Source organism: Colobus angolensis, unplaced genomic scaffold, assembly GCF_000951035.1.
Source record: "Colobus angolensis palliatus isolate OR3802 unplaced genomic scaffold, Cang.pa_1.0 Scaffold206, whole genome shotgun sequence".
Lineage (NCBI taxonomy): Eukaryota > Metazoa > Chordata > Mammalia > Primates > Cercopithecidae > Colobus > Colobus angolensis.
In genome coordinates this window covers 761,367-787,139 of record NW_012115222.1, presented here as the reverse complement: position 1 = coordinate 787,139, position 25,773 = coordinate 761,367, and the positions used below count along the sequence as shown (strand labels likewise).

The 25,773-nt window shown below is 41.6% G+C and overlaps 1 protein-coding gene across 1 annotated transcript in view; it reads left to right on the top strand.

Moving 5' to 3' along the window:
* Nucleotides 1–25,773, top strand: part of MARCH3 (membrane-associated ring finger (C3HC4) 3, E3 ubiquitin protein ligase) — a 150,412-nt gene that overhangs the window by 98,477 nt on the left and 26,162 nt on the right. Inside the window, exons 2-3 of the mRNA XM_011942089.1 lie at nt 15,787–16,030; nt 18,900–19,104. Of these exons, the coding sequence (XP_011797479.1) occupies nt 15,843–16,030; nt 18,900–19,104 (393 nt within the window). The 5' untranslated portion in view covers nt 15,787–15,842. The remainder of the gene's footprint in view (nt 1–15,786; nt 16,031–18,899; nt 19,105–25,773) is intronic.

Genomic DNA, 25,773 nt, shown 5'->3' with positions numbered 1-25,773 from the left:
CATTTATTTTTTTCTTTTTCTTTCTTCCCCTCTTCCTGCCTTTCTTTCTTCATTCTTTCTTCCTCTCAATCTTCTTTTTCAACAATACTCTCCATACCAACTTAAAGAGACTTATGTGCAAGTAGGGAAGGGAATTAGAGATGCTTTGTTTTAGAGATGCCTGCAAGCCATTACTAAGATAAGAGTTCAGATTCATGGCTTGCTTCTTAATTTTCCCAAATAACCCCTAGATCAGAGTGCCTGATTTCAAGCTTGGTAATGAACGTAAGGATTATCCAGAATTCGTGAAAAAAAAAAACAAAAAAAAAAACAGGCTACCATCAAATAGCAGAGTGAATACTAGACTGCATAGAAGTTAAGTCAGATAGAAGATATTGTATTTCTAAGTGGGAGGTCTGTGTTAGCCCTGTGATTGTGTCACTTAACCCGGACATAAATTTTGATATTAAGATAGTGAATTTATTTATTTGGTGAGTCAGCAAATATGTTTAAGTGCCCATTATATGCCAAGCACTTGTGAAAAAGCAATGGGTCCTAATAATATTGTTAAAAAAAAAAAAAAGGAAAGGAAAAAATAGAGAGGGGCTATCAGGTAGAGGGAAGTTCTGTAAATTATGCCTGTGAATGCAGTCTTCCCAATGACTGCATTGCCATTAAAGAAGATTGCTCATGTAAAGAAATCGCGTATGTTTTTGTAGTTTAAAAAATAATGCAGTTTACTGAAGCAGATTGGAGCTTCATTCCTTGAAGCTAATAAAAGAGGCTTACGGGAATTGGAAAGAAATAAAGAGAATGACTTTACAATCATTTGTAGATACACAAGTATCTTTAGATGGCCTTTTTACTCTTTTTAATGAAAACATCCAAAAACCTCCACAATAATGGGTAATTCACCTAGGAACTCATCTTCATTATTTGTGTAATTTTTAATTCTCCCAGCTTTTAGTTTTATGTAAATCAAAACATTCAAGGGCTTTAAAAAGATACTGAAGAGAATGCCAGGCATACAGCAGAAAATTCTGTTATTGAACTTACCATAGTGATCATCATTTGTAAATCTAAGAAATGAGTCCAGTTTATGAACAGACCAGGTTAGAGACATCAGCATGCTTTGTTTGTGTATATATGCACTATCATCATGGATTAGCTTTCTTTGCATTTTCTCCCCTCCTGAACAGGATGCATATTTTATGTCACCTTGAAAGTAGAACTTAATAAAAATCATGATAAAGTATATTCTGACCTCTTTCAAATGTCCGGATCTTTATGACCCAGATATCCAAAAGTAGTAAATTTCCCCTTTACTGTGTTCCTGTTTTGTTTTATTTTATTTTTTCAGAAACCATACATTTCCCACTATATACCCAGTAAACATCTAAGCGGGTCCTGTGCTGAGCTCTGTGTAAACAAGATGAAGAGTCCCTGGTTTCTAGAAATGTGGGGATCAGCAGATGAAAGTGGAAGTACAAATTTAGTTTGATTCTTTCCTTAGTTGCTAGGAAAGGGGAGAAAAGATATCTCCTCCCCAGAAAAAAATAGGACCATTCATTCCTCTGTATCTGTACAAAATGCTTCAGAGTAGCTACCTCATTCTGGAGCCGAAATGGTACCTGGCTCTTGGGAAGACTCAGGGAGGATAAATGGAAAGCTCCTAGAGCTGTAGTGGCCCACCTAGCTCCCAAGAGCCCCATATTTTACGCCTTGAAGCCAAAAACAAAGGGAGACAAGTTTGTACTCTGTATTGTACTGTTGCTATATTTTAAGATAATATCCTCTGCATACTTCACCTTCCAGTAACACCTACTTTCCTTAGATTCCCACTGTGCCTTCGTATGTGTCCTCAGTCTTACTCACCCCATTGTTCCTCTGACCATCTCTGGCCCATCCTCCCCAGCCCAGGATCATGCCATCCAATGGCAAGATTCATGAGACCCACCTCTGTCCCTTTCCCGAGCCTTCTGTAATACTCTAATAATGATGAGAGCTACCACTCAGCAAGCACCCACTGGGTAAGACACTTTAAAGACTCTGTGGACTTTAGAACCACAATTTAAAGCCTTACAATGACTGCAAGGAAGTCACCCTCTTTTTCACAGATGGGCAAATTGACATACAGAAAAGTTAAACAACTTATCCAATGTTGAACCTTTAGTAACTGGTGGCAAAAGCCAGTACTCAAAGCCATGTGTCTGATTCCTGAGCTTATGTTTCTGCTTCTCCACTCTGCCTCTCAAAGTACCGTGTTGCCTCTCATATTAATGTCAGTATAGTGATAAATGTTTGTTGGCTTGAACAGAAATGCCAAAAACAACAGGGCACCCTGGAAACATTTGAGGCTGCTGTGGCCCTAACACAATCCTTGCAGCCAGTGGTGTTTGCTATGTGCTAAGCTCTGTGCTAGGCGCTTTGTGTACATTATTTCATTTAATCCTCAAATGTTCTGAGATGAGCACTATTTTATCCCTGGCTTAAGGAGGCATAACTGATAGATGGAAAATTGATGGGATTCAAACCCAAGGTATTGAACTCCAATGCTCATTTACTGAATTATTACACCAAATAGCCTTCCCCCACTTTGTTTTTTAAAAAGAAAATTGTAACAGTTTTTACTGGTGAGGCTAGTGATTTCTGGCTTCCACTCTAGTCCAGTTGACTAACCCCACCCAATATAATGGCAGCTATTTTCCTTCTGTTATCCTCATGTTACAACTTTGTGGTAGAGATTATACTTTAGTAGTCCCTAGGCTCTGTGGTCAAGTCTAGGATGATAAGATTTTACAGTGAATTGCTGGCATAAAGATAGCCTTCTGTAGAGCCTGTAAGAGTGTGTGTGTGTGTGTGTGTGTGTGTGTGTATTCATGTGTGTATTGGAGGATATGCTTTTATTTACACTAGCCAAGAAGTCAGGACCTAAGCATATGACTAGAGATCCAAATATCTGAGTAATAATATTACTTTCTAGCACAGAACCATTTACTAGATAGATCTTTGGGAACCAAATTGCTTGTATTCGTTTATTTACAGTGTGCACTTCCCTTTCACCTTGGCTTTATAAGAAAGTATTTGCTCTTTTTCAAAATGTGTGAAAGTCCTCCACTTACAGAGTCATGGAAGCTGTTTCCTGCCAGTTCATTGGTTCAGCAGCTCTCAATGAGTTCCAGGGAAGCCAAAAAACAAACAACAACAACAACAACAAAAAAAAAACACTTCCATCCTGGCCAGCCTCCTTGGCATGCATTTCCTAACCCATTCCCCTCCTTCTTAGAGCAGCAAGCCCCACACTGGTGTCTGCAGAACCATTTAGGAATCTCCTCAGAATCCACCACTACATTATTTGTTCTTTCACCACTTTGCTATTCAACACTCAATTTCAAACTAAATAGAAATGCAGATGGGCACATGAGCATCTAGATTTCCCAAAATACACATTTTTCATGAATGCTTCCCTCTCAAAGTATGTGGACAGAGCCAGCATATTATCTTCCCATTATTACTCTGTTTTAATATCTAACTGACAGATGCATGTCACTAAAACAAGGCAATCGTGGGCAGAAAATACCCCTGCTCTTAGAGAACAAAAAAGAAAGACCCTGGATTGCTGTCAGTCTCAGAGACACTTGTCAGCCAGTGTTCAAGAAGGCTTATAAATGCCTCTGTGGGGAATACCTATGAACTGCCTAAATGTTTTCACCCTTAATAGTGAGAAGAAGGAAGGTGAGATGTTTCTCATGCATACACAGATCCTTCCCACAGTGGAAGCTTGCCCTGAGTGTTAATGTGCCAGCAGCATGGTGCTGGAGCAGGGTGTGGTTCTGCCACCTGGCACCTGCAGGCTTTTCTGGGTGGGAATAGCTTCCTGCTGGATCACAAAGCCCAAGCTATACAGGCATGATGACCTTAAGTATTCAGTCTACAGAGGCATTAGTTCTCCTGACCCCCTTCCACAGCCTTGGGCCACCTTCACATGTATCCCATAAATAAAATACAGTAGAGGTCTGCAGGGGCAAGTGGCACCAAGTGATCTGTGCAGCAGTAAGCAAAAGAAGATAATGGTTTAGAATTGTTCTCATTTTTCCTAAGGGATGGATAAACGTAGAAAGTTGTTGAGGAGTGTTGGACCTAAGGAAAGACTGTATCTACCATAAGGACAAAAGTCTTAGATACCAACGCAGGCAAGGAAAACAGCAGCTGGCCTTCCTTCCAAGAGTGCTGCAAAATGGCAAGGATGATGCCCTTGACTTGCTTTGTGTCCCTTTAAATCACAAATCCAGATCTTCTCTATACTTAAAAAGGGTTTCTTATGGAGTAGTGGTCTGTTTTGTTTTGTTTTTTAATTTTGATAAAGACAGGTAGATCTTTAAGAATAGTGTATTAGTCTGTTCTTATGCTGCTACTAAAGACATACCTGAGGCTGGGTAATTTATAAAGGAAAGATATTAAATTGACTCACAGTTTCACATAGCTGGGGAGGCCTCACAATCATGGCAGAAGGCAAAGGAGGAGCACAGTCACCTCTTGCATGGCAGCAAACAAAAAAGAGCATGTGCAGGGGAACTCTCCTTTATAAAACCATCAGATCTTGTGAGACTTATTCACTATCATGAGAACAGCATGGGAAAGACCTGCCCCCATGATTCAGTTATCTCCCACCAGGTCCCTCCCACAATACATGGGAATTGTGGGAGCTACAATTCAAGATGAGATTTGGGTGAGGACACAGCCAAACCCTATCAAATAGTATATAAACAACAACAAATACAACTCAGTTATTATAAAACATAACAAAGGTACCAATTCTATACTCTGAAGACTGGCTGTCATAGGAAAGAATTAAGCAGTGCTTGTGACTTTTTTGTGTAAATCATATTTAACCAGATTGTACTGGTTGATCAAGGAAAGTTCTTTGTTCCAAAAGAATTCCAGCTGTTAAATGTGGAAGGGAAGTTACAATTGGAAAAGCATAATTGGATAGCCCCCAAATGAAGTAATTGATTCAGGCAACTGTCATCAGTGGGTGCAATCATTAGACCTTTAGAAATGTCTACCTGGGGACTTCTCTGAGCCCACTAAAAGTGGGACTGCCATACATTACTTGCCATCTGATGTGATGCACCAAGAGTAGACAGTATCACCTATGAGCTATTATTGCCTGAGAGTTGAACCTGAAATGAATCAAGCCAATCCTGGGATTCCAGAAAATACAGGAGAGAGAGGAACAAGTGAAATGGTAACACAAGAAGACAGACAAATTTAAAAAGTGGAGATTAGGACAGGGCTCTAGAGGGCCTCCACATGAATTTCCTCAACAGACAATGGCTTGGGAAGAAAGGGAGAGGCCATGCATGAGTGAGAGGGGCATACGATGAATAACATCCAAATGTGATGTGTTCAACTTGTTTGGGCCATTTAAACAAACCAACCAAAAGATTTTTCAAGGCAGTTAGGGAAATTTAAATACAGTCTGGGTAGTAGATGATATCAAGGAAATATTAAGTTTGTTAGGTAAAATAATGGCTTTGTGGTTATATGAGAAATGTTCATATTTTTAGAAATTCATACTGAAGTATATAGGGGTAAAATGACTGATATCTGGAATTTACTTTAAAATCACATTAAAAAGGAAGGAAGAAAGGACAGGTGAAACAAATGTGATAAAATCTTGATTAATTTTTAGATTGGCATATATTCATTCTCTTGTAATCATGTAAATAATTTTTATGAACAAAAGCAAAGAAATGCAAAAAGTGAAACAAAAATATTGGCATAAAAAAATTTTAGATTGGGATGATAAAAATCTCTCTCAGGGATAATAGTTGGGGGTCCATGGCCTAGAAGCAAGATAGGAGCTTTGACTAGAAAAAGGTCAATATCTGAGAATTCAACATTTAAAAAAAAATTTTTTTTTTGACAATCTCCTTTACTTAAACCTATTTCTGTTGGATTTTTTGGTTGGTCACTGGAAACCAAGTTCCTTGCCTTGTAACAGGCAACTGGAGGAGAATTTGGGAAACAACAGTCTCTGGTGTTGAAGTTGATGCTGATCTTAGCTGGAATAACTTGCTCTCTTCAGCATCTGCAGTGGCTGGTCTCCTGGGACTTATCTGGCTACATGTAGTTTTCACATTTATTAGTGAAACTGGAGATTCAAGAATAAAACACAGTCCTCGGGAACACTGTGTTAATTTGTGACACGCTAGAGATTTTTTTAGCCCGTAAAACAAATGAATGAGCTCCGTGGGGGCATAAGTGTTATTTTCACCCTAGAAGGCAGTAAAGGCCCACTGTGTTTATTAAGTACTTAGAAGATGGAAAATGAATAGTGCTATGAAAATAGAAAAATACACTCACACTATTGCTATTAATAGTGTAATTTTTTTGTCTGTCCTGAAGGAAAAGTATCATCAGATGAAAATGTATACGTGTAGACCTCTGTATATTATTTAGTTATTTTGCCTTGGATAATAATTTAATTCAGTCTCAATATAGTTGTTTTGGTTTCTATCAAACAGGCTAAATCCGGGTAAGAAACCTCACCCATTATTTTTGGCAGGGCAGGGCCTACCAAAAAAAAAAAAAAAAAACCGACAGAACAACACAGATATTTGATTCAGGACCTTCCTTCTGAGTGTCTAAGTGACCTAAGGGGATGTTCTGTGTAAGCTGACACACTGCGGGCATTTCTAATAGGCCTTACACACTTGGCTTCCCAGGAGGATTGTGGAGACAGCATGCCGGTCCTCCCACTGAAAAAGTCCAGATGGAGCCACTACTCCAAAAGGTGGGGGTGTGGAAGAGAGGCCACCCTGTACCAAGATGCAGGGGACTGATGCAGCCACCGAGGCCGTGGTGCATGCTGTGCCCATACAGGCAGGCAGGTCCCAGCCAGGGAGCAAGTGCAAGGTGGGGCATGTGTTCCAGTTAGAAAAAAATAGCACCTCAGAGGTTCCCTAAAGAGGTTCATAAATGCTTTGCATTGAGGAACTTAGAAAATAAGTATCATCACCAAGAGAGAAACCCTATTCTCCATCCATTTCATGGTCCGCAAGAATCCAGGATACAGACTGTGCAGAGAGCAAGTGATAAAGTGATCTCGGGTAACTCGGTCCTTGGCTATGTGTTACTTTCTTCTTGTGCTTGTTTTATATCTTGATTATTTAAAAGACTGGACCCATTTTATGGCCAATCAAAAAGAATCTATTTTTTGTGTGTATATATGTGATTTTGTGTGTTGAGGTTTAGAGGAGGGAAGCCATGTCTAAGACCAAGGAAAGTAATTCCAGAGGGAGTTTCTGTGATTTTTTTTACCTGTGTACGAGACTGTCAAAGCAGATGTCAGTCATTGTGTCTTCATGAGCTATTGGCTTGGGAAGATGGGGACAGGGGTAATGAGAACTGTAGAGGAGGGTGGGCTGAGTGAGGAGCCTAGAGGTGGGATCTGGAAGGGGCCTCTTGTACCCCTACCCCGGCCCCATTATTGTGAGCTCATCCTGGTGTGCTACAGACTTAAGTACTTCTCATTATCAAGAGTCCTCTACATGGCAGGCCCACAGCTACCTCTGGTCCTCAGTCTCGGGGGGAAACTGAGGCTCAGCATCAAGTAACTCTCCTGTTGACAAGCAGCTGGGTGGTGGTTCAAAGCCAGGACTCCCTGACCCAAAACCAGAACTCAGTCTCCTCAACCCCAAGGGTCCCAGACAGCTCCTTGCTCAAAAGCTGAATGTGTGAAAAGGCCATGAAGGAACACTCAAGACAGGTTTGTTTCTGTAGAACATACATGAAAGAACAATTGGTGTTTTGAGGATGTTTGGTATTATGTAGCATATGATAGAGAGTTCATCTATCATGCCTAGGAGGGGGATGAAATGCAAAGTCCAAGAAGGTTTAGTCTTTCATCTGCACTTGCCTTCGTATGCCTTGGCAAGCTGAGTGACTTTGCTTATCCTTGTGTGTAAATGGAAAGTAATGCAGTCAAATGTGTTGGGGGTCCTTGTGGGCCTGAAAGTGCTGCAGGAAACGCACGGGGAGGCCCAGCCTACCTGAGGCTGATGGAATGCAGAGTTTAGACTGCCCTGCCGAAGGACAAGACTGCAGCCTTCCTGTGGTCTGGGTGAAATGGGGAAGAGGAAAGTTCCAAGGAATCCTGATTTAAAATAAGCTCACAACTGGCTTTATTCTAGGCTTCTGGAGGCTTGGGTTAAGAATTAGCACATCTATCTAGCTAATACTGGGTTGCTTATGCAGAGAAAGGTGAGGTACAACTTGGAAATGAATCCCAAATCAACTTCCTTCATGGTAGGCTTTCACTTGGATGCTGATTTTTAAAAAATGTGTGTGAGCCCAAAAACAAATTGTGAACCTTCAGTCCTTAGAACATATTTAGCTTTCATTGTGACTGAGATGTTTTCTCTCGTATTATCAGATATCCTGGGCAGCATGCTGTACCTTTCATGACTTTCCTTATGCATGCTGGACAGGTAGCTATTTGCTGCTGGTCACACTGAATATTATTTAAATAGTACATTTTAAATTTTCATCCCTGAGTACTGTCCCATGAAAGTCTCATTATGTTTTGCCTGCTCCTCCCAATTTTTGAAGTTGATGTTTAAACTTTTCTGATGTGCCCTCATTGTTCCCAAGCGCCCAGAACTCATCTATGCAACTCCCTCCCTCAGCTCAGTGGGGCTCCGTGTGTAGGAGCCAGTTGTTATTTACAAGTACAGTTCAGCTGTCGCTGTGTCTTTGAACACATAGGGCTGTTGTGGGATTTTTAATTGCCATTTTCATCTATGTAATTAAAATTAAATGAAAAATGTATAGCCTCCAAAATCAGAATTAATTTCATAAGTACTTCTTCAGGGAAAAATATGTCTAAATATGATAATTGTTACTTGATTTGCTTTCAACAGAACTAGAGGATTTTACCTGGCTGAAGAGAAAATACAGTAATTTTAAATGAAAAAAAAATCTGATACTTTGGATACTTCTTGTGACTGAGAATCAGAATTAATCACATGGATGAGAAATTATAAGTAACTCTGAATATAACTTTAACGTAGTACACTAGGAACATATTATGGTAACTCTCTCTGGATCCAACTTGTCTTATACTGGTCAGGTTTTTTTTCTCCTTCTAATTCATCATTGGGGTTTATACATTTCTCAGGAATATGCCTTTACCCCCAAATCAAAACCTCCCTCTTGCTCAAGAAACAGGCATTTCACCTGCTTACTGCTTAACTGTGCCCTGTAAGTGTGACAGTGAGCACCTAGCAGAAAATAATGAGGCAACAAAAAGAGAAGTATTTTTAAAAATTCATTGGGCTGGCCAGTGTTTCACTCTGCAGACTCATCAAGCGCCTGATGGACATGTTTGTAAAGACTTGGATGGTCACTTTATTTGGAATGACAAATTCTGTGCTCCACATAATGAGGTCAGTGAAGCATCCAGAAAAGAAATGTATAATTTGGTAGCGCAGTCTGTAAGCACAGCCCTGCCGTGGCTATTTAAGTTTAATGAAGCAGCTACTTTGCTGCTACACATTCTTAGTGAATAGCCTCCTTGGCGCGTTTTTGAAAACTTAAATGTTGCTGGTAATCATGTCCCAGCAATCTCCTTGGAGAGCCTTTGTGTCCTGTTCTCAGAAGAAATATGCCGCTTTTCCATGTTAATGGTTTTGAAATTAGTCATTTGCCCTATTTTCATTGGAAAGGAAGGTCACTGTGTGATTTCCTACCTTCCCTCATTTTCTCTGAACATTCAAGATACTCTTAAGTCAGTTCATCAGCCATGCAGTGCACTGTCTGGTTATAACATGCCTGAAAAGCCAGGGGAATGTTCTATCAAAGAGCAGCATCCCTATTCTCAGAGACTGTTCTTAGAATTCAAAGTGTAAAAATCTAACTCACAGAGGAAAGTTCCTGGACAGATTGCTATTTTTTTCCCCATTTCAGTCACTGACCGCCTTGTATTGTCCATTCATTAGTCTCATTAGAGAAGGCTGTGCTCCCTACGTATGCAACCTCTCACAGAGGACATTTAAAAATCCTTTCTGAGGCAGATTCACTCATGTAAAACTAAGGTCAGACTTATGGATCCTGGACCAGCATTAATGACGCAGAACTCTGTGGGAGCAGAAAAACATCTAGCCATTCTCAGTTGTGCAGTGTTGGTCCCCAAATTTAGGGCTTTGGGTGGTTTCCCCTGAATGAGCAAGGACACAATTGATTGTGGAAAAGTGCTAGGACCTCATGGCTCTGCCACCTCAGTGAAGATCTGGGGACTTCTCCAGACTATTTGGTGGCCTCCACATTTCCTTGGGAAATGTAAAGTAGGATTTGAGATGGCTGGACCCTGCACCACCAGAAACTTCCTAGGAATACCTAATAAGTTCTCAAAAAAAAAAAAAATAGTGAATGGATGGAAGGAAGAATAAATGAATTTGCTTCTTTGATTTGCTTTGTCAGCCAACTCTGGTTGTAGAGGTAACACAGGATCCTTCCAGGACATATTGAGACCTGAGGAGCCTACCTCTTCTTCTTTTCAAAAGTTGTATTTTATTGCAGTAAGAACACTTAACATAAGATGTACCCTCTTAACAAAGTTTTAAGTGTCCAATATGTTATTTCTGACTATAGGTATAGCAGATGTCTAGAGATTATTCATCTTGCTGGACTGAAACTTTATTCCTGTTACTAAACTCATTACTTTTGGGGATCATTTCTATAGTATGTTATTACTTCTTGAAATCTCTGGAATTGGGTATGAAGGTTGAATGTGGAGGTCTGGACTTGCTCCAGACTGCCTCCAAGTTAGGGCCTGCTTAGACCACTGTCCAGGCAGCTCACATGACCACGTCAGTGCCATCCAGCACTCACATTCTCCTGCTCTCATTTTCACCTTTAAACCTTTTGAGTCATTTTCCTACCTAAACAGAGGTGCCAGTATAACAGATTTCTCCCACTTCTTGACCTCCATCTAAGAGACTAATGTTGACTTGGCACTGAAAATGTAGTTCTGATACAAGTAGGCCTGAAAAGGGCCTTGGAATTGGCCTGTGTTTTATTTTCTAGTGTATTTATCACATGCTAGATTAGTTAAGGTTAAGATAATGGTAGCTGCTCTAACAAATAGACCCACGTATCTCCAACATCATAGCAGGTTTTCCTCATATATCTTTGTTTTTCTTTTTTCAACTTTTATTTTAAGTTCGGGGGTACATGTGCAGGATGTGCATGTTTATTACATAGGTAAATGTGTGCCATGGTGGTTTGCTGCACAGATCGTCCCATCACCTGTCATATATCTTTGTTAAGCATTTTCATAGAAGAATGAAACCTGTCTTCCAGATCTGAAGGCAATAGGGCCAAAGAAAATGAGAAGTGGGCACGCAAGGATGAGGCTCCCTCTGTTCTCCCTAGCCAAGAGAGATGGCATGGTCAATGTCAGAGTTCAGGTGTGATGCAAAAGGTACATCAGAGGTTGACCAGACATGAAGAAAGATAGTTTTAAAAGACAGAAATGAAATATATCCCAGGCTAGAAAAAGAGCAGAAATGAAGGTTAACATAATAATAGAGTTCAAACTTCTCTGTACATGGCTTGTTCCTACTTACAAAGTGAATTCATATGTATTATCTTGTTTTAGACCTCACAAACAACCAGATGAGGTGGCTCAGGATATATTAGTACCCTAATTTCAAATATTCAGGAAATCTCAGGAAAAGTCTGAGAGGCTGAGTGATTTGCTTTGGTGAGTAGAAAGTCAGAGTGTAGGCTTTGATGTTGTGCCTCCAACAACACAGAGCTTTTTCCCTAACTCATGATTCTCCTGGAGGTTTGGGGCTGCTGAGGTGAGCAGAGCCTGCTTTCCTTCCCTTCCCCTACGACCTGTGGCCGCATCCTCATAATGCCAGCCATGTTCCCATGGAAATCACTTACCAGTGGCAACCTATTCAGAAATGGCAGCAATGAATCTCTGCCACCTGGTTAGGTCTCCTGCTTTTGTGAAACCTGTATCCTGTCCTTTTCAGGGGTCACAGTTTAACAGACAAGCCTTTTTATTTTAGCAATTCCCTAATCAGACTTTCATTTTATTTGCCTACCCACTCTGTTTTCACTGTCTGCCTCTCATCCACCTACTCCTGCTCCTCCCACTGTGTGCAGCTGAGTTTGGCCAGTGCCAAATCATGTTTTATTCTCAGCCTGAGAAAGAAATTATGCAAGGTGTCAAGCCTGGCCAGCAAATGACCCATCCCACCAGTGCCATTTGATGTTTTAAGTTTACACGTACACCACTCCCTCCCAGAGAGAATTCTTGGGTAGACTGGGAAGTACTTTACCACAAGAGCAGGGCACTGGCATTGATAAGAAAGCAGTCAGATAGTGCTTGAAATTTTGCAGAAAGCTCAGTAGAAGACCAGTGCTCGACTGCAAACCAACAGCTCAGCTCTTTCTAGCATCCTCGGCAACAGCCTGCTGTTTTCCCAGGTGGCTCTGAACTAAACAGGAAAATGCAGTGGGCCATTTGTCACTGCCCCAGGTGCAACATATGCATGCCAATTGGTGCATGCAGCTTGTGGGGCCCACTTCTGACTGCCCCATGCTGCATCTAGGCCTCTGGGCTTCCCTTTCACTGAGATCAGGGCAGAGTGTGCTTCCTTTCTTCCTCCTCCGTCTGAGTAGGTGATTAGATCCACTCTTCTGAGATTAGAACCAACTCAACCATCCCCACCATGATCAAGAATGCTAATGCTCTGTGTAATCCCTCTTACCCCATTTTTAATTCAAGCCCACGGTCTTTCAGGGCTGATGGGACTCATTGCTGGCATGCCAGTCTTAGAATCTTAAGATTATTCTGATGTGTGGTATACATAAGACATGCTGGTATATTTTTCAGGGAATGCTGAACTGCACTATCATTTTAGTTAGGTCCTAAATTGAACTAGGGCTTAGAGGATCTTGAATGCAGGGTTCTGCAGATATGGCACAAGAGAAAGAGCCAGGGCTTGCTTGTAGAAGAAGGCAAGGTGAGGTTCCTTTTGTTCTTTTATGCTAAACTCAGTGCCCAGCACCCACTATGAATGGAATAAACTGATCAGGTGGTGGATAATATCCCTTTTACCTGTGAAAGAAGAAATGAAATCATCCAGAAGTGAAATTACATATATAAAATGAATTTAAGGGAAGCTCTGCTTCTAGAATATTTTTAAGGGCATTTTATTGTGGATTTAGGTCACACATTTAGAACTACTTCCTTTGACGAGGACTTAATCTAGGTTACAAGTGTGTGAACTTGGGGCTATTATGTGCCTGGGTGACAGGCAATTCACTAAGGGTAGCTTAACTACTGGCAGCCCTGGGTCCCATTATTTACTCTGTGCACCCCCTCCTTACTGTCTTCCAGTTCCATCAAGTATAGGGAGGGAGTATTTGGCCCTCTGAGCTGGAGTTATGCAAAACCCGAAAATAGACTCTCAGAGTTCTTCTAGACATAATGATTCCATGCAGCAAGAAGGTCACTGTGTCTGCTTTTCCTGCCAACACACCCCTGGCTCTTAATCTATGGCTGCCTTGTGAAGCAAGAGAGTTGTGCCAGGAAGTTACACTTTGTGACTGTGAAGCATTATGAGAATTTAAAATTATGTCAATGGAGTTTTGTAAGGGCAGGCCAGAGGAGAGGAGTTATGCACAGTTTTAGAAGTGGATGGTCTTTTAACATCTCTTTGTTTTTCGGTCTGAAAGCTACCATAACTCAGTTTTTAAAAACAAAATGAAACAACTGTCTGGCCCCAGTCACAAATCAACTCCACCCTGCCAACGCTTTCAAAAATATAAAAAGATATCTACCCAAAAAGTTTACTGGGGTTATCTGAATGGTGGGATTATGAGTGACTTTTACTGTCTCCTTTGTGTTCTTCCATAGTTTTTATAACATACCGTATACTAATTGCACTGTGATTTTTTTTAAAAAAAGCAAAAAATCCTATTTAAGAAGCAAAACTATACCCTATACCAACTAACTGACTGTGCTGAATATTCAGTATTGCTGCTCATGAAAATGGCATGAGTGGGGCAGCCCCTGCCTGTGCCCCCACATCAGGTCTCAGACAAGGACTGAAGTCCACAGCCATCTCCCCACTGTGGGTTCAGAAGGGCTGCTGGGCAAGGGCAGACGCAGATCGTGAGAGGACTCCAGGCAGCCAGTGAGGGTGGGAAAGGGAGGCTGCTGGTGCAAGGCCAGCCAGACACCTCGGCAGCAAGGAAGGCATGATGGTCACGTCCGATTGTTTTGGACAGTCGAGCCTGCTTGACACGTGCTTGTCAGGAGGGAAACTGTCAGTTTCATCAGGAAACACTGCATTCTTGCCCTGAGAACATACAGTTGATGCACATTGTTCTGAAGTTGGGAAGATCCTGTTTTCCAGAACCACAGGGATCAAGGAAAATGTAAGAAGTAGAGACAAATATCTGGGAGAAAACAACCCCTTGCGGAATTACAGGAATCCTCTTGGGGTTTGGGGTTGTGCAAATGACAAGATATTTCATTTATTTAAGTCTGAGCCTTGACCACCTAAATGGGTTATTGATGTGAGCTCAGTCCATCAACTAACTAATCCTGCTGCTGTCTACTGAGCCCAGGCCATGTCGAGCCCAGGAGCTTGAGGTGAGCAGGCTAGCACTCCTAGCCATGAAACTGTGTCATCTCACCTTTGGACAGAATTCTTCCTTCAAGTTTCTGTAAAAACCTCTATTTCTTATGTGTCACATGCAAACCTATTATTGAATCCAGTGGGGTTCCTCACTCAAGTGGGTCTGACTGCTTTGAACTTGAAGTCATGACCTAAGCCTGCACCACACAGATGAGGAGCAGAATTCCTTGCGGTTTATATGATAAACCATGTGCCTAGGAGGTAAGGCCCTTATTAGTAATGGATTATGTTTAATTGGTGATAGAGATCTCATTCATTACTTTCTTACGTTCTCCTATGTGTTTCTCTATAATGATGCATGTACGTCTGCATTTTAGGTAGTACACAAACAAGACATCGTGCTAATGTGTTTATTGTCACATTCATTAGAAAATAAAAGCTCATTAAACTCATTTCATGAATAACTGGAAGACAAAGCTAAAATAGGTTCCATTTTTAAAGGAAGTTAATTTCAAGATGTATTGAGTAGAAAATTTTATTATGCAACAGATATGACAAAAGTCGAAAAGTAGTACAGTCATTGAGTGATTCATGTTTGGCAAATATTGTCCTAGAACATGCTATTAATACTTGGCCAAATTCATTTTTATTTTTCTTCCTTCTTTCTCTGTCTTTTTAATCTTAGTATCTCAGAATGAAACTGCATGGAGAATAAATTGCTTACCAGAAAAAATAGTTGTGAATGTTTTTAGTAATGATTTTAGTAACTTTTAGAGAGTGTCAACAAAGACTTATTGCTTCTCTGGCACACAGCAGGGAACTGCTTATCTTCTCTTCAGATCTGGGCCTCAGAATCATCATTCTGTCCCCTCGTGGAAAGCAGGGCTCCTAAATGTTTATATACACCAACATGCTTGCTGTCTTGTTCATACCATATCCACTGTTTCCTATGGGCTCTGTGGGTGTGTGTGTATGTGTGTGCACACTTGTATTAAATGGTAACAAGATAATGTGCCACATCTAGGCTACCCCTGTTATTTATATTAAATAATGACATGATGATGATGTTGGTGGCCCATAATTCTCCATTTTCTGTTAACCACCCTGCCCCAGTAAACTGTTTTCTGATCTCTCTTAGATGGAAATCCTGTATGAATGTGGAAGCCATTAGCAGAGTAATTGCTGTCTGTTGCCATGACAACCAGCCGCTGCAGTCACCTGCCCGAAGTCCTGCCAGACTGCACCAGCTCAGCTGCGCCCGTGGTGAAGACGGTGGAGGATTGTGGCAGCCTAGTGAATGGGCAGCCGCAGTATGTCATGCAAGTTTCAGCCAAGGACGGGCAGCTGCTGTCAACAGTAGTGCGGACTCTTGCCACCCAGAGGTAGTACCACAATTAAAATAAATGAATCTGTAATTGATCCAGAGAACTCTTTGTCAGATGGAAAATGCTAACGGGAATGTAATTAGTGCTCAGGTCTTTGTGTCAGGTAAGAGGAGGTGCTGGGAAAAAAAAAAAGACTACACGAGTTCTGTCATTGCCGTTTCTATAGCAATAGAATATAAATCTAAAATTCACCTTATTGAGATTTCCCCTTAAAGTCATACTTACAAAGAGCCAGGAGGGGAAGGAGCCCACAAGATATGGGGTTGTTATTTTGACATTGTTATGTAATTGCTCTCTTGTTGTCTCCAGTAGGTAACAAAGGTAATCCTATTGGAACAGGATTAAGAAGGTATCTGATTTCAGGCGACTGAGTCAAAGTGATTGGATTTGTGGGCAAAACTTTTGAAGTGACATTCTTGGTGTGCATGTGGACTGGCATTGCCTGATGGAAGCGCTGTCCAGGGCTACTTCCTGGGCATGTCTCTTCTCATCACTTGGAAGTCTCTTCTGCTGTCCCCTCCTTCAGTCTCAATGGTCCCCCATCCCTGACCCTTCACACACACTCTGCCCTATGAAGTGCTGTTGTGAAAACCTCCTCAGCCTTCCCAAGTGATGAACTAAAGCCAGAGAGCAGGCTGTGAGCAGCTTGGAGACCACTTATCCTGACCAGCACTTTGTCTCCTCTTGTGCTCTTGTTGGATAGGGAGCTATGGGCTTCCAGGCTAATAGGAATTCCTTGGCTTCTCCAGCTTTTTCTCAGAATGGGTAAGTGGGACTTCTAACCTATGCACTTAGAAGGTAGGTCAACATTCAACTTGCCCCCTAGTGTCAGTGCTGACACTTCTGACCTCTAACATAGGACCCGTCATTAATACTCTTACCTCTGTCTGAGTGATCAGTCAAGCCCTCTGGTGCAGACAGAGGCCCACAGATCCATGTGCCCGCAGCAGGACTACCAGTGGCATCCCACCCTGGGCATGGTGGCCCCCAGACATGGAATCACACTCTGATGCATGTTGTGAACATTGCCCATATGCCCTCCATTTAAAATCTGTGCTGCTAGTGCAAAGGAAAAAATAGAAAAACATTTAATATGTAATTTTCTGACTCTTGGAGAACTTTTGACAATTGGTTAGGACTCAGGATGAGGCAGTGACTATCTTTGGTCCTCTGTGAACTGAGACTGGGTGACTGATGTGCCCCACTCACCCTTGCAGGCATCAAACAGCTCACTTGACCAGGAAGAGCAGGCTGTGGTTGGCGTGGCTGAGACCTGTGAGCCTCCGTTTGTGTGTGTGTGTCTGTCTGTCTGTCTGTCTGCCTGTCAGGTATTTTTACCTGCTCTCCCACCATGCGGTACTGTAAACCAGGTTTCAGAGTTTTATAGGCTCAATGTAAATGAAGGAAGCCCAGAATCATGAGTTTAAAAAAACCTGTCAACTTTCTTTTCCCACTCCTGGGCACAAGTAGGCCTTTCAGGCTAGTAGGAGGAAGATCCTTTCCTTTTTCAATCTCCTTTTGGCCTTCACTCATTACCAGGATCATTCTCGGAAAGGCCTTTGGGAAATAGCAGTTCTTCCGTGGCTGTTTTCATTTGGACCAAAGATAGTGTTCAGGAGGATGAAGGGGCATGTGCCTGGGTCACTGTCATCTTTGGGGGCATACAGAGAGGTAAGGGAGGGCAGGTAAAGAGGCTGGTCCTAGGATTGTCACATGTCATGAGGACACATTTTAAAATCTATTGCCCAATGAAGAACAGCAGAAGCAACATAAGACATTCATCAGAGAGGCATGGTCCTCTCCCAGGGCAGGGTACCTCCCAAGAAATGAGGCCATCTTAGTGTGGTCTTTCCATTGGCCACTGACTTACATGATGAGGGCCAAGTTATTTGATTTTCTCTGGCCCGAGATTTTCCTTGAGAGACAGTAGCTGGCATTAACTAAGCATTTGCTGTGTGCTGGTCCCTATTCTAAGTTTCCAATCTGGGCTATCTTTTCACATGCTCACTGTCACCATATGAGGAAGGCACCATTTTTGTTTCCATTTTAGAGATAAGGAGACTAAAATACGGGGAGATGAAGTTACTTGCCCAAAGTTATCCAGGTGATAGACAGCAGAGTTAAGGTTTCAACCCAGCCACCCAGCCCTGCACCATGAACCACTAACTACACTAAGCTGCCTTCATGAAATGTGTAGGAGTGGTTTTTCCAGATTAAAGGCAGAACTCTAGACTGAGGCTACCTCAGTAGGACATACTCATTACTAGCTTTCAGTTTGGTATCTTTGGCATCCCATAGAGCATCCTGTGAAAGCTCAAAGGACAATCCACCACCCAGCTTTGTGCTGTGGCTCAGACTGCAGTTCTGTGTAGTGGCTGCAGGGTTGGTTGCTGACTAACTTCCCTCCTCTCATTTTCCCACCCTATTGAAAAGAGAAATGAAAAGAACCTTAGGGTATACAAACGTGTCCTGGTTTGGTCCAAAAGATTCCATTTGTCATTTCAAACAATTTTTCTTCTTAATGATGAAGGGTGGTTCTGATTTTTGGATTAGTAGTTGACCTGAACTACATCTATATTCAAGGCAAAAATATCCATTGCTTGTTTTCACTCACTTTTGATCCTGGGCCACACCCAGCTACTTTGATATTGACAATCCCCTATTTCTTTGTGTTGTCACAAGTAGATGACCCAAGTGCTCTAGAGTGCCCAGAACTATTTGCCCCACTGCCAAGGTCAAGTGTAGATCTAAGAGGTCCTAAAACAGCTGCCTCTGCAGAGGGCCCAAAGGACAAGAGCTAGAGGGCCATCCACTTGGTGGAGGTTTCCAGCCCTGTGACCAGCAGGTGCCCCTCCTTCTCTTGCAGCCCCTTCAATGACCGGCCGATGTGCAGGATCTGCCATGAGGGCAGCAGCCAAGAGGACTTGCTCTCTCCATGTGAATGTACAGGGACCTTGGGGACAATTCATCGGAGCTGCCTGGAGCACTGGCTGTCATCCTCAAACACCAGCTACTGTGAACTCTGCCACTTCAGGTTTGCAGTCGAGCGCAAACCCAGGCCGTTAGTGGAGGTCAGTAAGTGGGGCACGTCCTGAAAACTTAGCTCTAATGAGCAAATGATGTCTGTTTTTATGCCTAGATCACAAGCCCTGTACAGCTTTACAGCTTTACTGAAGCACGGTAATAGCTATGTGAGTGTGTGTGCATGTGTGCGTGTGTGTGTGTGTGTGTGTGTGTCTGAGAAAGAGAGATGTAGACAGACACAGAGAAGGGAGAGCTTGCTAGCTCACTTGGGATCCATCAGTAGAAGGAAAGTAGAAGAAATCAGTATAAGGGGAAACAGCCAGTTTAGAGACTTGATCTCCGTTTTTCAATCCCTGTGAAATGGAACAAACAGATCAAACATCTTTCTCTTTGCACACCATCTGCCCAACTTGAAGCAGCAGATAAATGGGCACTTGGGTTGCATATCCTGAGAAGTCTTCATGAAAAAGTATAGCTCTATAGTTTAATGGATATAGATATAGATATAGATGGTTCTGTGATCTCGGGTTTGTTACTTTACCTCTTGGAATTACTATAAGGATTAAAGGAATTAATATTATAAAACACTTAAAAGAATACAGGGCACATATGCCAGTGTTTGAATAAAAATATCTCACTTGGGAAATTATACACAAACTTTCTTCAGCCAATAACCTAATATTATTGAACTCTTGGCCAGGTGCGGTGGCTCACGCCTGTAATCCCACCACTTTGGGAGGCTGAGGCAGGCGGATCATGAGGTCAGGAGATCAAGACCATCCTGGCTAACATGGTGAAACTCTGTGTCTACTAAAAATACAAAAAACTTAGCCGGGCGTGGTGGTGGGTGCCTGTAGTCCCAGCTACTCAGGAGGCTGAGGCAGGAGAATGACATGAACCTGAGTGGTGGGGCTTGCAGTGAGCCCAGATCAAGCCACTGCACTCCAGCTTGGGCAACAGAGCAATACTCCACCTCAAAAAAAAAAAAAAAAAAGGTTGGATATTGGCAACAGTAAATGTTTTAATATATTATGAGCCAGAGATAGCTAAAGGGAGCCAAGACATTGTGTCTGTGATTCAGACCTGCTCCTAACCTCCTTATTTCAACAGCTAACTCAGTGAAGCCCTGGAATGAAAACTAGTGCTGGAAATCAAGAAGCGCTTCTTGTGGACTATTTAGTAAGTGTGTTAGTGCCCAGGCTTAAGATGCTAGAGAGCTCTGGAGCTCTGTATATACATGCTCTTGGGTTTGACCTTGAAAATTAAATCAAGACCTATAACCGGGGCCTGTTTTAGCCATTATGACTTACTTGGCAAATGGCACAAAACTTATTTGACTTTCCCCAGTACACTCCATGCTTTGCTTAAGAGTCGGGATCTAGTGACCTCTTAATTTAGCCATCTTGCCACTTGACATCCACTTTCAGAAATTCATATTCAGAAAGGGCCTGTGGGGAATTTGGTCTTGTGCCAGATTCATTGAGATTTAACATTTTAGAACTTATCTGCAGAGGGGAAAATATAATTAAATAATAAAGGAGTTGAAGATTTCTCAAGCCTAATGGCAAAAGTAAAAAGAAGCTTATTTCTCCTTTTCAGAAACTTTGTGGAACCTCCCCAGTCTGATATTGCAGGGAAGCAGGTTTCCCAGAGTGAGGAAGCCCTGCTTTGAAATAGACTTCATCCAGCAATCTTTTTAACTAGTGCTTCCCCGGTAAAAATCCCAGTGTATATGCACGTAATGTATAACAAAGTAGGGTGTGTGTGTATCTGTGTGTGCACACATGCATGTACATACCCTAATTTTTCTCAGATGAAATCCGTGTGGCAAATCACCCAGTGATCTCTCTCAGTCGCAGAGAGGGTAACATGTACCCACACACAGGGGTCTTCAGAGTTGCTGATGTCAGGTCACAGACTCATTCCTGGATCTTAGGCAACTGTCATTAAACAAGGAAACAAGGCAAATGACCTTGAGAATGTGTGAGGTGCTCTACAAGATTTAGGGCCTTGCCTACAAAAACTTCACCCAAACGGTCACCAGTGATGAAATTTTCATTGCACAAATGGAATGTGACAATTTTCAGAGTTAATGATGATTGAACAAGTTGAAAGTGAAAGGCAAACCTTCCCAAGCTGGAGGAGGCTGGCCGTTTGATCATCCCATGGCAAAATGAACTTGCTGTTTGACCACAAGCAATAAAAAGAAGTTGTCTTTGGTTTCTCAGCTGGAGAACAAATGAGAACCAGGTGCAGGCAGAGTTTTAAACAAATGACATTACTAATTGACTTTTCCCCTCTTATCAGAGGACAGTTTATTCCTAGTGAGCATCTCTTCTCAGTATTTTCACCTCAAGATAAACATGCATCTTTTTTTTAAGCACATCAGCAAAACCTGCCTATTTGGGTTAAGAATTAGGAGTAGTGTTACTTTATTTCTCAGTTTTATTGTTTTAATTGCTTAATCATTACTTTGTTTACCAGTTGGATCTGCCTTCTCATTAAAGCAAGGAAATTCTGTAACATTTAATGTCAAAATCGATGTGACAATAACTGCTCTTGTTGCTTGAGGAGGCAGTTTAAAAAGTCATTTATAAATTTTATTTGTCAGCATCTAAACGCTAACATTGGTTGGAATTACTTTTAACACCGCAGACTTCCAGTTGTCAGTAAACCCTCTCAGTCCTTCGTTCTGCATAACTGTTCATCCCCCTTCATGCCACCACTCCTAAGACATTTCTTCACTTCCTTTTCTTATCTCTGCAGCCCACGGTTGGATGTTCATTTTTAACTGGGCAGGAACCCAGGGCTGTTGTATATACACTGGCTGCTATGTGAAGTCTTTTTTTCTGCCCGTAAGGGTGAGTTTCTACTCATGATGGCAATCAATGGGCTGATTTTCATTGGAACCTCCAAACTGGGCATGCCCTCCTCACTTAGCCACTGGCCATCTGTGTGGGTTGGTTCAACTTCTCTGAGCTTCCCTGTGAAAGAGGGTGAGCAAAGAGCTCTCCATGACATCTTTTGGTCTCTATTTAAGACTAAAAGTTATTGTTCAAAAAATGTGTATTCTACACTTGAACTGGATATATTGTATGACGTATAATTAGACCTCAGTGAGTTGACTGTGTGTGTCTACTTACCTCTCTACCTACTTTACCTACCTTACCTACCTACCTACATGGCCAGTCTAAATCTTTTAGTCTCTTTTACCCTAAATATTGGTGAATCCTTTTATGGTTAGTAGATATCTATTTACTACATTCTACTGGATCATTATTCATATTTTCTTGGTGCAAGGTAAGCCAGTATAACAAGACCTAGTTTCAACCCAAGAGCACTACATTGCAATCATCTATATTAGTCAGATGTGGATGAATTTCTGATAAAGTCCAACTAATGCAAATCTCATAAGGTCTGAGTCCAATCACACAAAGCTTGAAAGAAAAGCATTCAAAATGTAGATAGCAAAAAGATAGCAAAAAGGAAGAGCAAATGTAACACACATAAAAATACCATGACTTGTTCCCTGAAATACGTGCTTTGACTACAGCCTTTTGCCATTAATGCATTTCTGATTGACCAGTTTGCCAAGGAAGCCCATCTTAGGACGAGCGAATGGCATGCTTCTAACGTCAGTTTCTAGTGATGGAATATTTGCCACTAGGCTTTCCTAAGACATGTATTCATAACATCCACCCTTGCCCGGAAAACTCATGAAGTTATAGATCAGCTCAACAATGTTGTGATTTAAATGAAACAGCCAGGAAATAGTGGGAATCTGGAGGAAAGGCCTTCTAGGATCTGATTTTCCTCTGATCAGGGAGACACAGTGATTTTTCACAGTGGAAGTGATTAAGTTTCCGTATTCCTATTTCCTTTACACACAACCAGTTGATTGTTAAGAATTGTATGAACAATTTAAAAGCTGTTCCCTGTGAGTCAGAGGTTTAGCTAAATTGAAACTGAGCATGTTTTCACACATAGCAGTTACCCAGAATAATGGGATATAAAGCTAGGGAGACGAGGATTAAGGATTTTTTTTTCAAACTTGTTTATTTATTAATCTTTTTTATGAAGTCACTGGAGGACAATGGTTTTAAAGTGTGCATAATCTCAGCGTAATCTCCAGGTATACCATGGGGAGCAGAGTTGAACAGATACGAAGAAACTACTTTGTACCTTGGCACTTGCTATTTAATAGATTCAAGAATTCACTTAGCTCCTAATATATACAGATAGATTATGTAGAGATTATATATATATACACATGCACATATATGTACACACATGAGACTTAGTGGGGACATTGCTGGACTCTTATTATAGTTGGTTTGTTTTGGTTTTGATTTTTAATATTCATTGAAGTAAAAATACGAGTTTTGGTTTCAGAGTATTCACTTTCATCAGCAAACACTTGTGGCACTGGGGTAATTAGGCAATTATGTCATAAGGGATATAAAGTGCTTCAAGAAGATTTATAGGCATGAGGACCCCACTCCATTCTTTATATGAAGGCAGACAAGCCCCTTTGTTCATTCTAACCCATTAACGCAGCCTCGTGAGTAAGTTAGTTGGACCAGTATCATAGCATGTCATAAGTGCGTTGTATTGGATCAGTACTTCTACTGAGGAATTTGAACGCCTTTGGGTGGGACATGCTCTCTTCTGTTCCCCAGGCCTTGCCTTTTGCTTGCACATACCCAGCCCTCCACCATCTTGCATTCCTTCCTGCATTTACAGTTGAGGTTCCAGGACTGGGTGACTTCTCTCACCTTTAAAAGAGTTCTCTAATACCCTGTGCACTTCTTTCTACCAACACCTCATCTTCCTTTCAGGATATTATAGACCGAACCTAATGATCTCTTTCCCATTGTGCCCACATTATAAGTGAGCTGAAATGATTGATTCAAAATCACAAGGGAAATGAACCTCTAAGAGACAGTGTACCCGCATGTACGGTGGTGAGAGTACAGTTATAACATCTTGCACCTGAGTATGCTTTAGTGTCAGCTGAGCACTTTCTTGACCTCTGACAAGGTCGCTGAGCAGGCTATCCCTCGGGCCACCTGCCTCCACATGTACTTGTGGAACCATACGTTGTGCCAGCAGTGGAGATGACATGTCTGATGACCACACCCCAGCAGTCCTTGATCCTGCAGTCGTCCAGTCTTGAATTTGTTTCTTGTTTTGGTGGCTAATTTGGCAGTTGCTTTGTTACTTAAAGCTTAGATACAAAGAAGCTGTTTGAAGGTATCCATTAAATTCACAGCTTGCTTCATTAAAAATCACTTCATTAAAAAAACAAGCCAACCAAAGTGTTCACATGGCCATGCCAGATGGAAGTGAGCTAAGTGTTCAGTGTCTGTGTTTTCAGCCCATCCACTGCTGGTAAAGGATTAATGTGGAGGGAAAATCCAGTTCTGTGTGTAAAAAGAATTACATGACCAGATTCTATTATTTTCAATGATTCTGATCCTTGCCATGAACTTGGGTTGGATACAAATGAGAACCCACATTCTCAAGAGGACCTCTGTCCACCTTGATAGCAGCCCTCTTCGTCTTTGTGAGGACTTCTACGAGCAGAGACACAAAGATGCAAAACACCAAGAATTGCTTCATATAACATGTTCATTTTAATCTATGTTTTAAAAAATACAGAAGAGGACAAAGAATAATATAACAAACAGGTGTGTATTCACTACGCAGAATTAACAAACATTAGCATTTTGTGAATGACATACCCTTCAAAGGAATAGCCTGTTGGGGCCAGGGAGAAAACTGTGGTCTTCACTGATTCATCCCTAGGTGTTCTCAAATAGGAGAGGAAATTCAGCCAGGTTTTCCTTAAGCACATCTGGGCCAAGAATAAGAGGAAGTGAACAAAAGAGACAGATCATCTTGAAAGATTCCGGACCCTTTCAGCTAACTCCAAATGTACAAACAATTAGTACAGCAAACATTGACAGCTATGGAGTTCACTTCTTTGAAAGGCAGACAATTAGAAGTTATTCCACGGGTGTTGGGGTGGTGGAGGTGAAGGTGTCATGGGCTGCTGGCAGAAAGCTTTGTAAAGGAGAGTCTGAGAGAGGAGAAGTGAAATGTCACAATAACTACAGCTGGTAATCACCTTTATCCTAAGTCCTGCTGAAATAACAAGGCACAATTAACTCTCAGGAATTGCCCTTTGTTGGGTACAAGGCACCTGGTTGAGCTGAAGGGAAACATAAATTGCAGAAGCCCTGGTGCAGATTTCAGAAGCAGAGTTATAGAATATGCATAATGCTCCCTGCTGGGGACTCCTGCCAGCCCTCCACAAGTATCTTCAGTTTTAAGTGTCGACAACTGACTTTTAACTCCAAAGAAAGAATACATAGTTTTAAATGAATAATGTGTGAAATATTGTGAACAATACATGATTATAGCTAATCCCTCACACCGCCTAATAATCAGTTGTAAACGAGTGAGCAAGAGAAGTACATTCAGTTAGGCACAGGGAGATCAGTGGCTGTTTATTCACTGAATGAGACCTGCTATGCCTGTTTGTGCAAATAATTTTACTTTCCAGAATAGGTACAGATTTTGATTCCAGTCCAGTGGCATTAATTAATGTGAGTCCATCTATGTTTATCAAGATGTTCACACCCTGGAGTTTTCTTCTTCTTAAATTTTGTTTACCCATTTCTGAGGCAAAGGAAAAATATTACATGCAATAT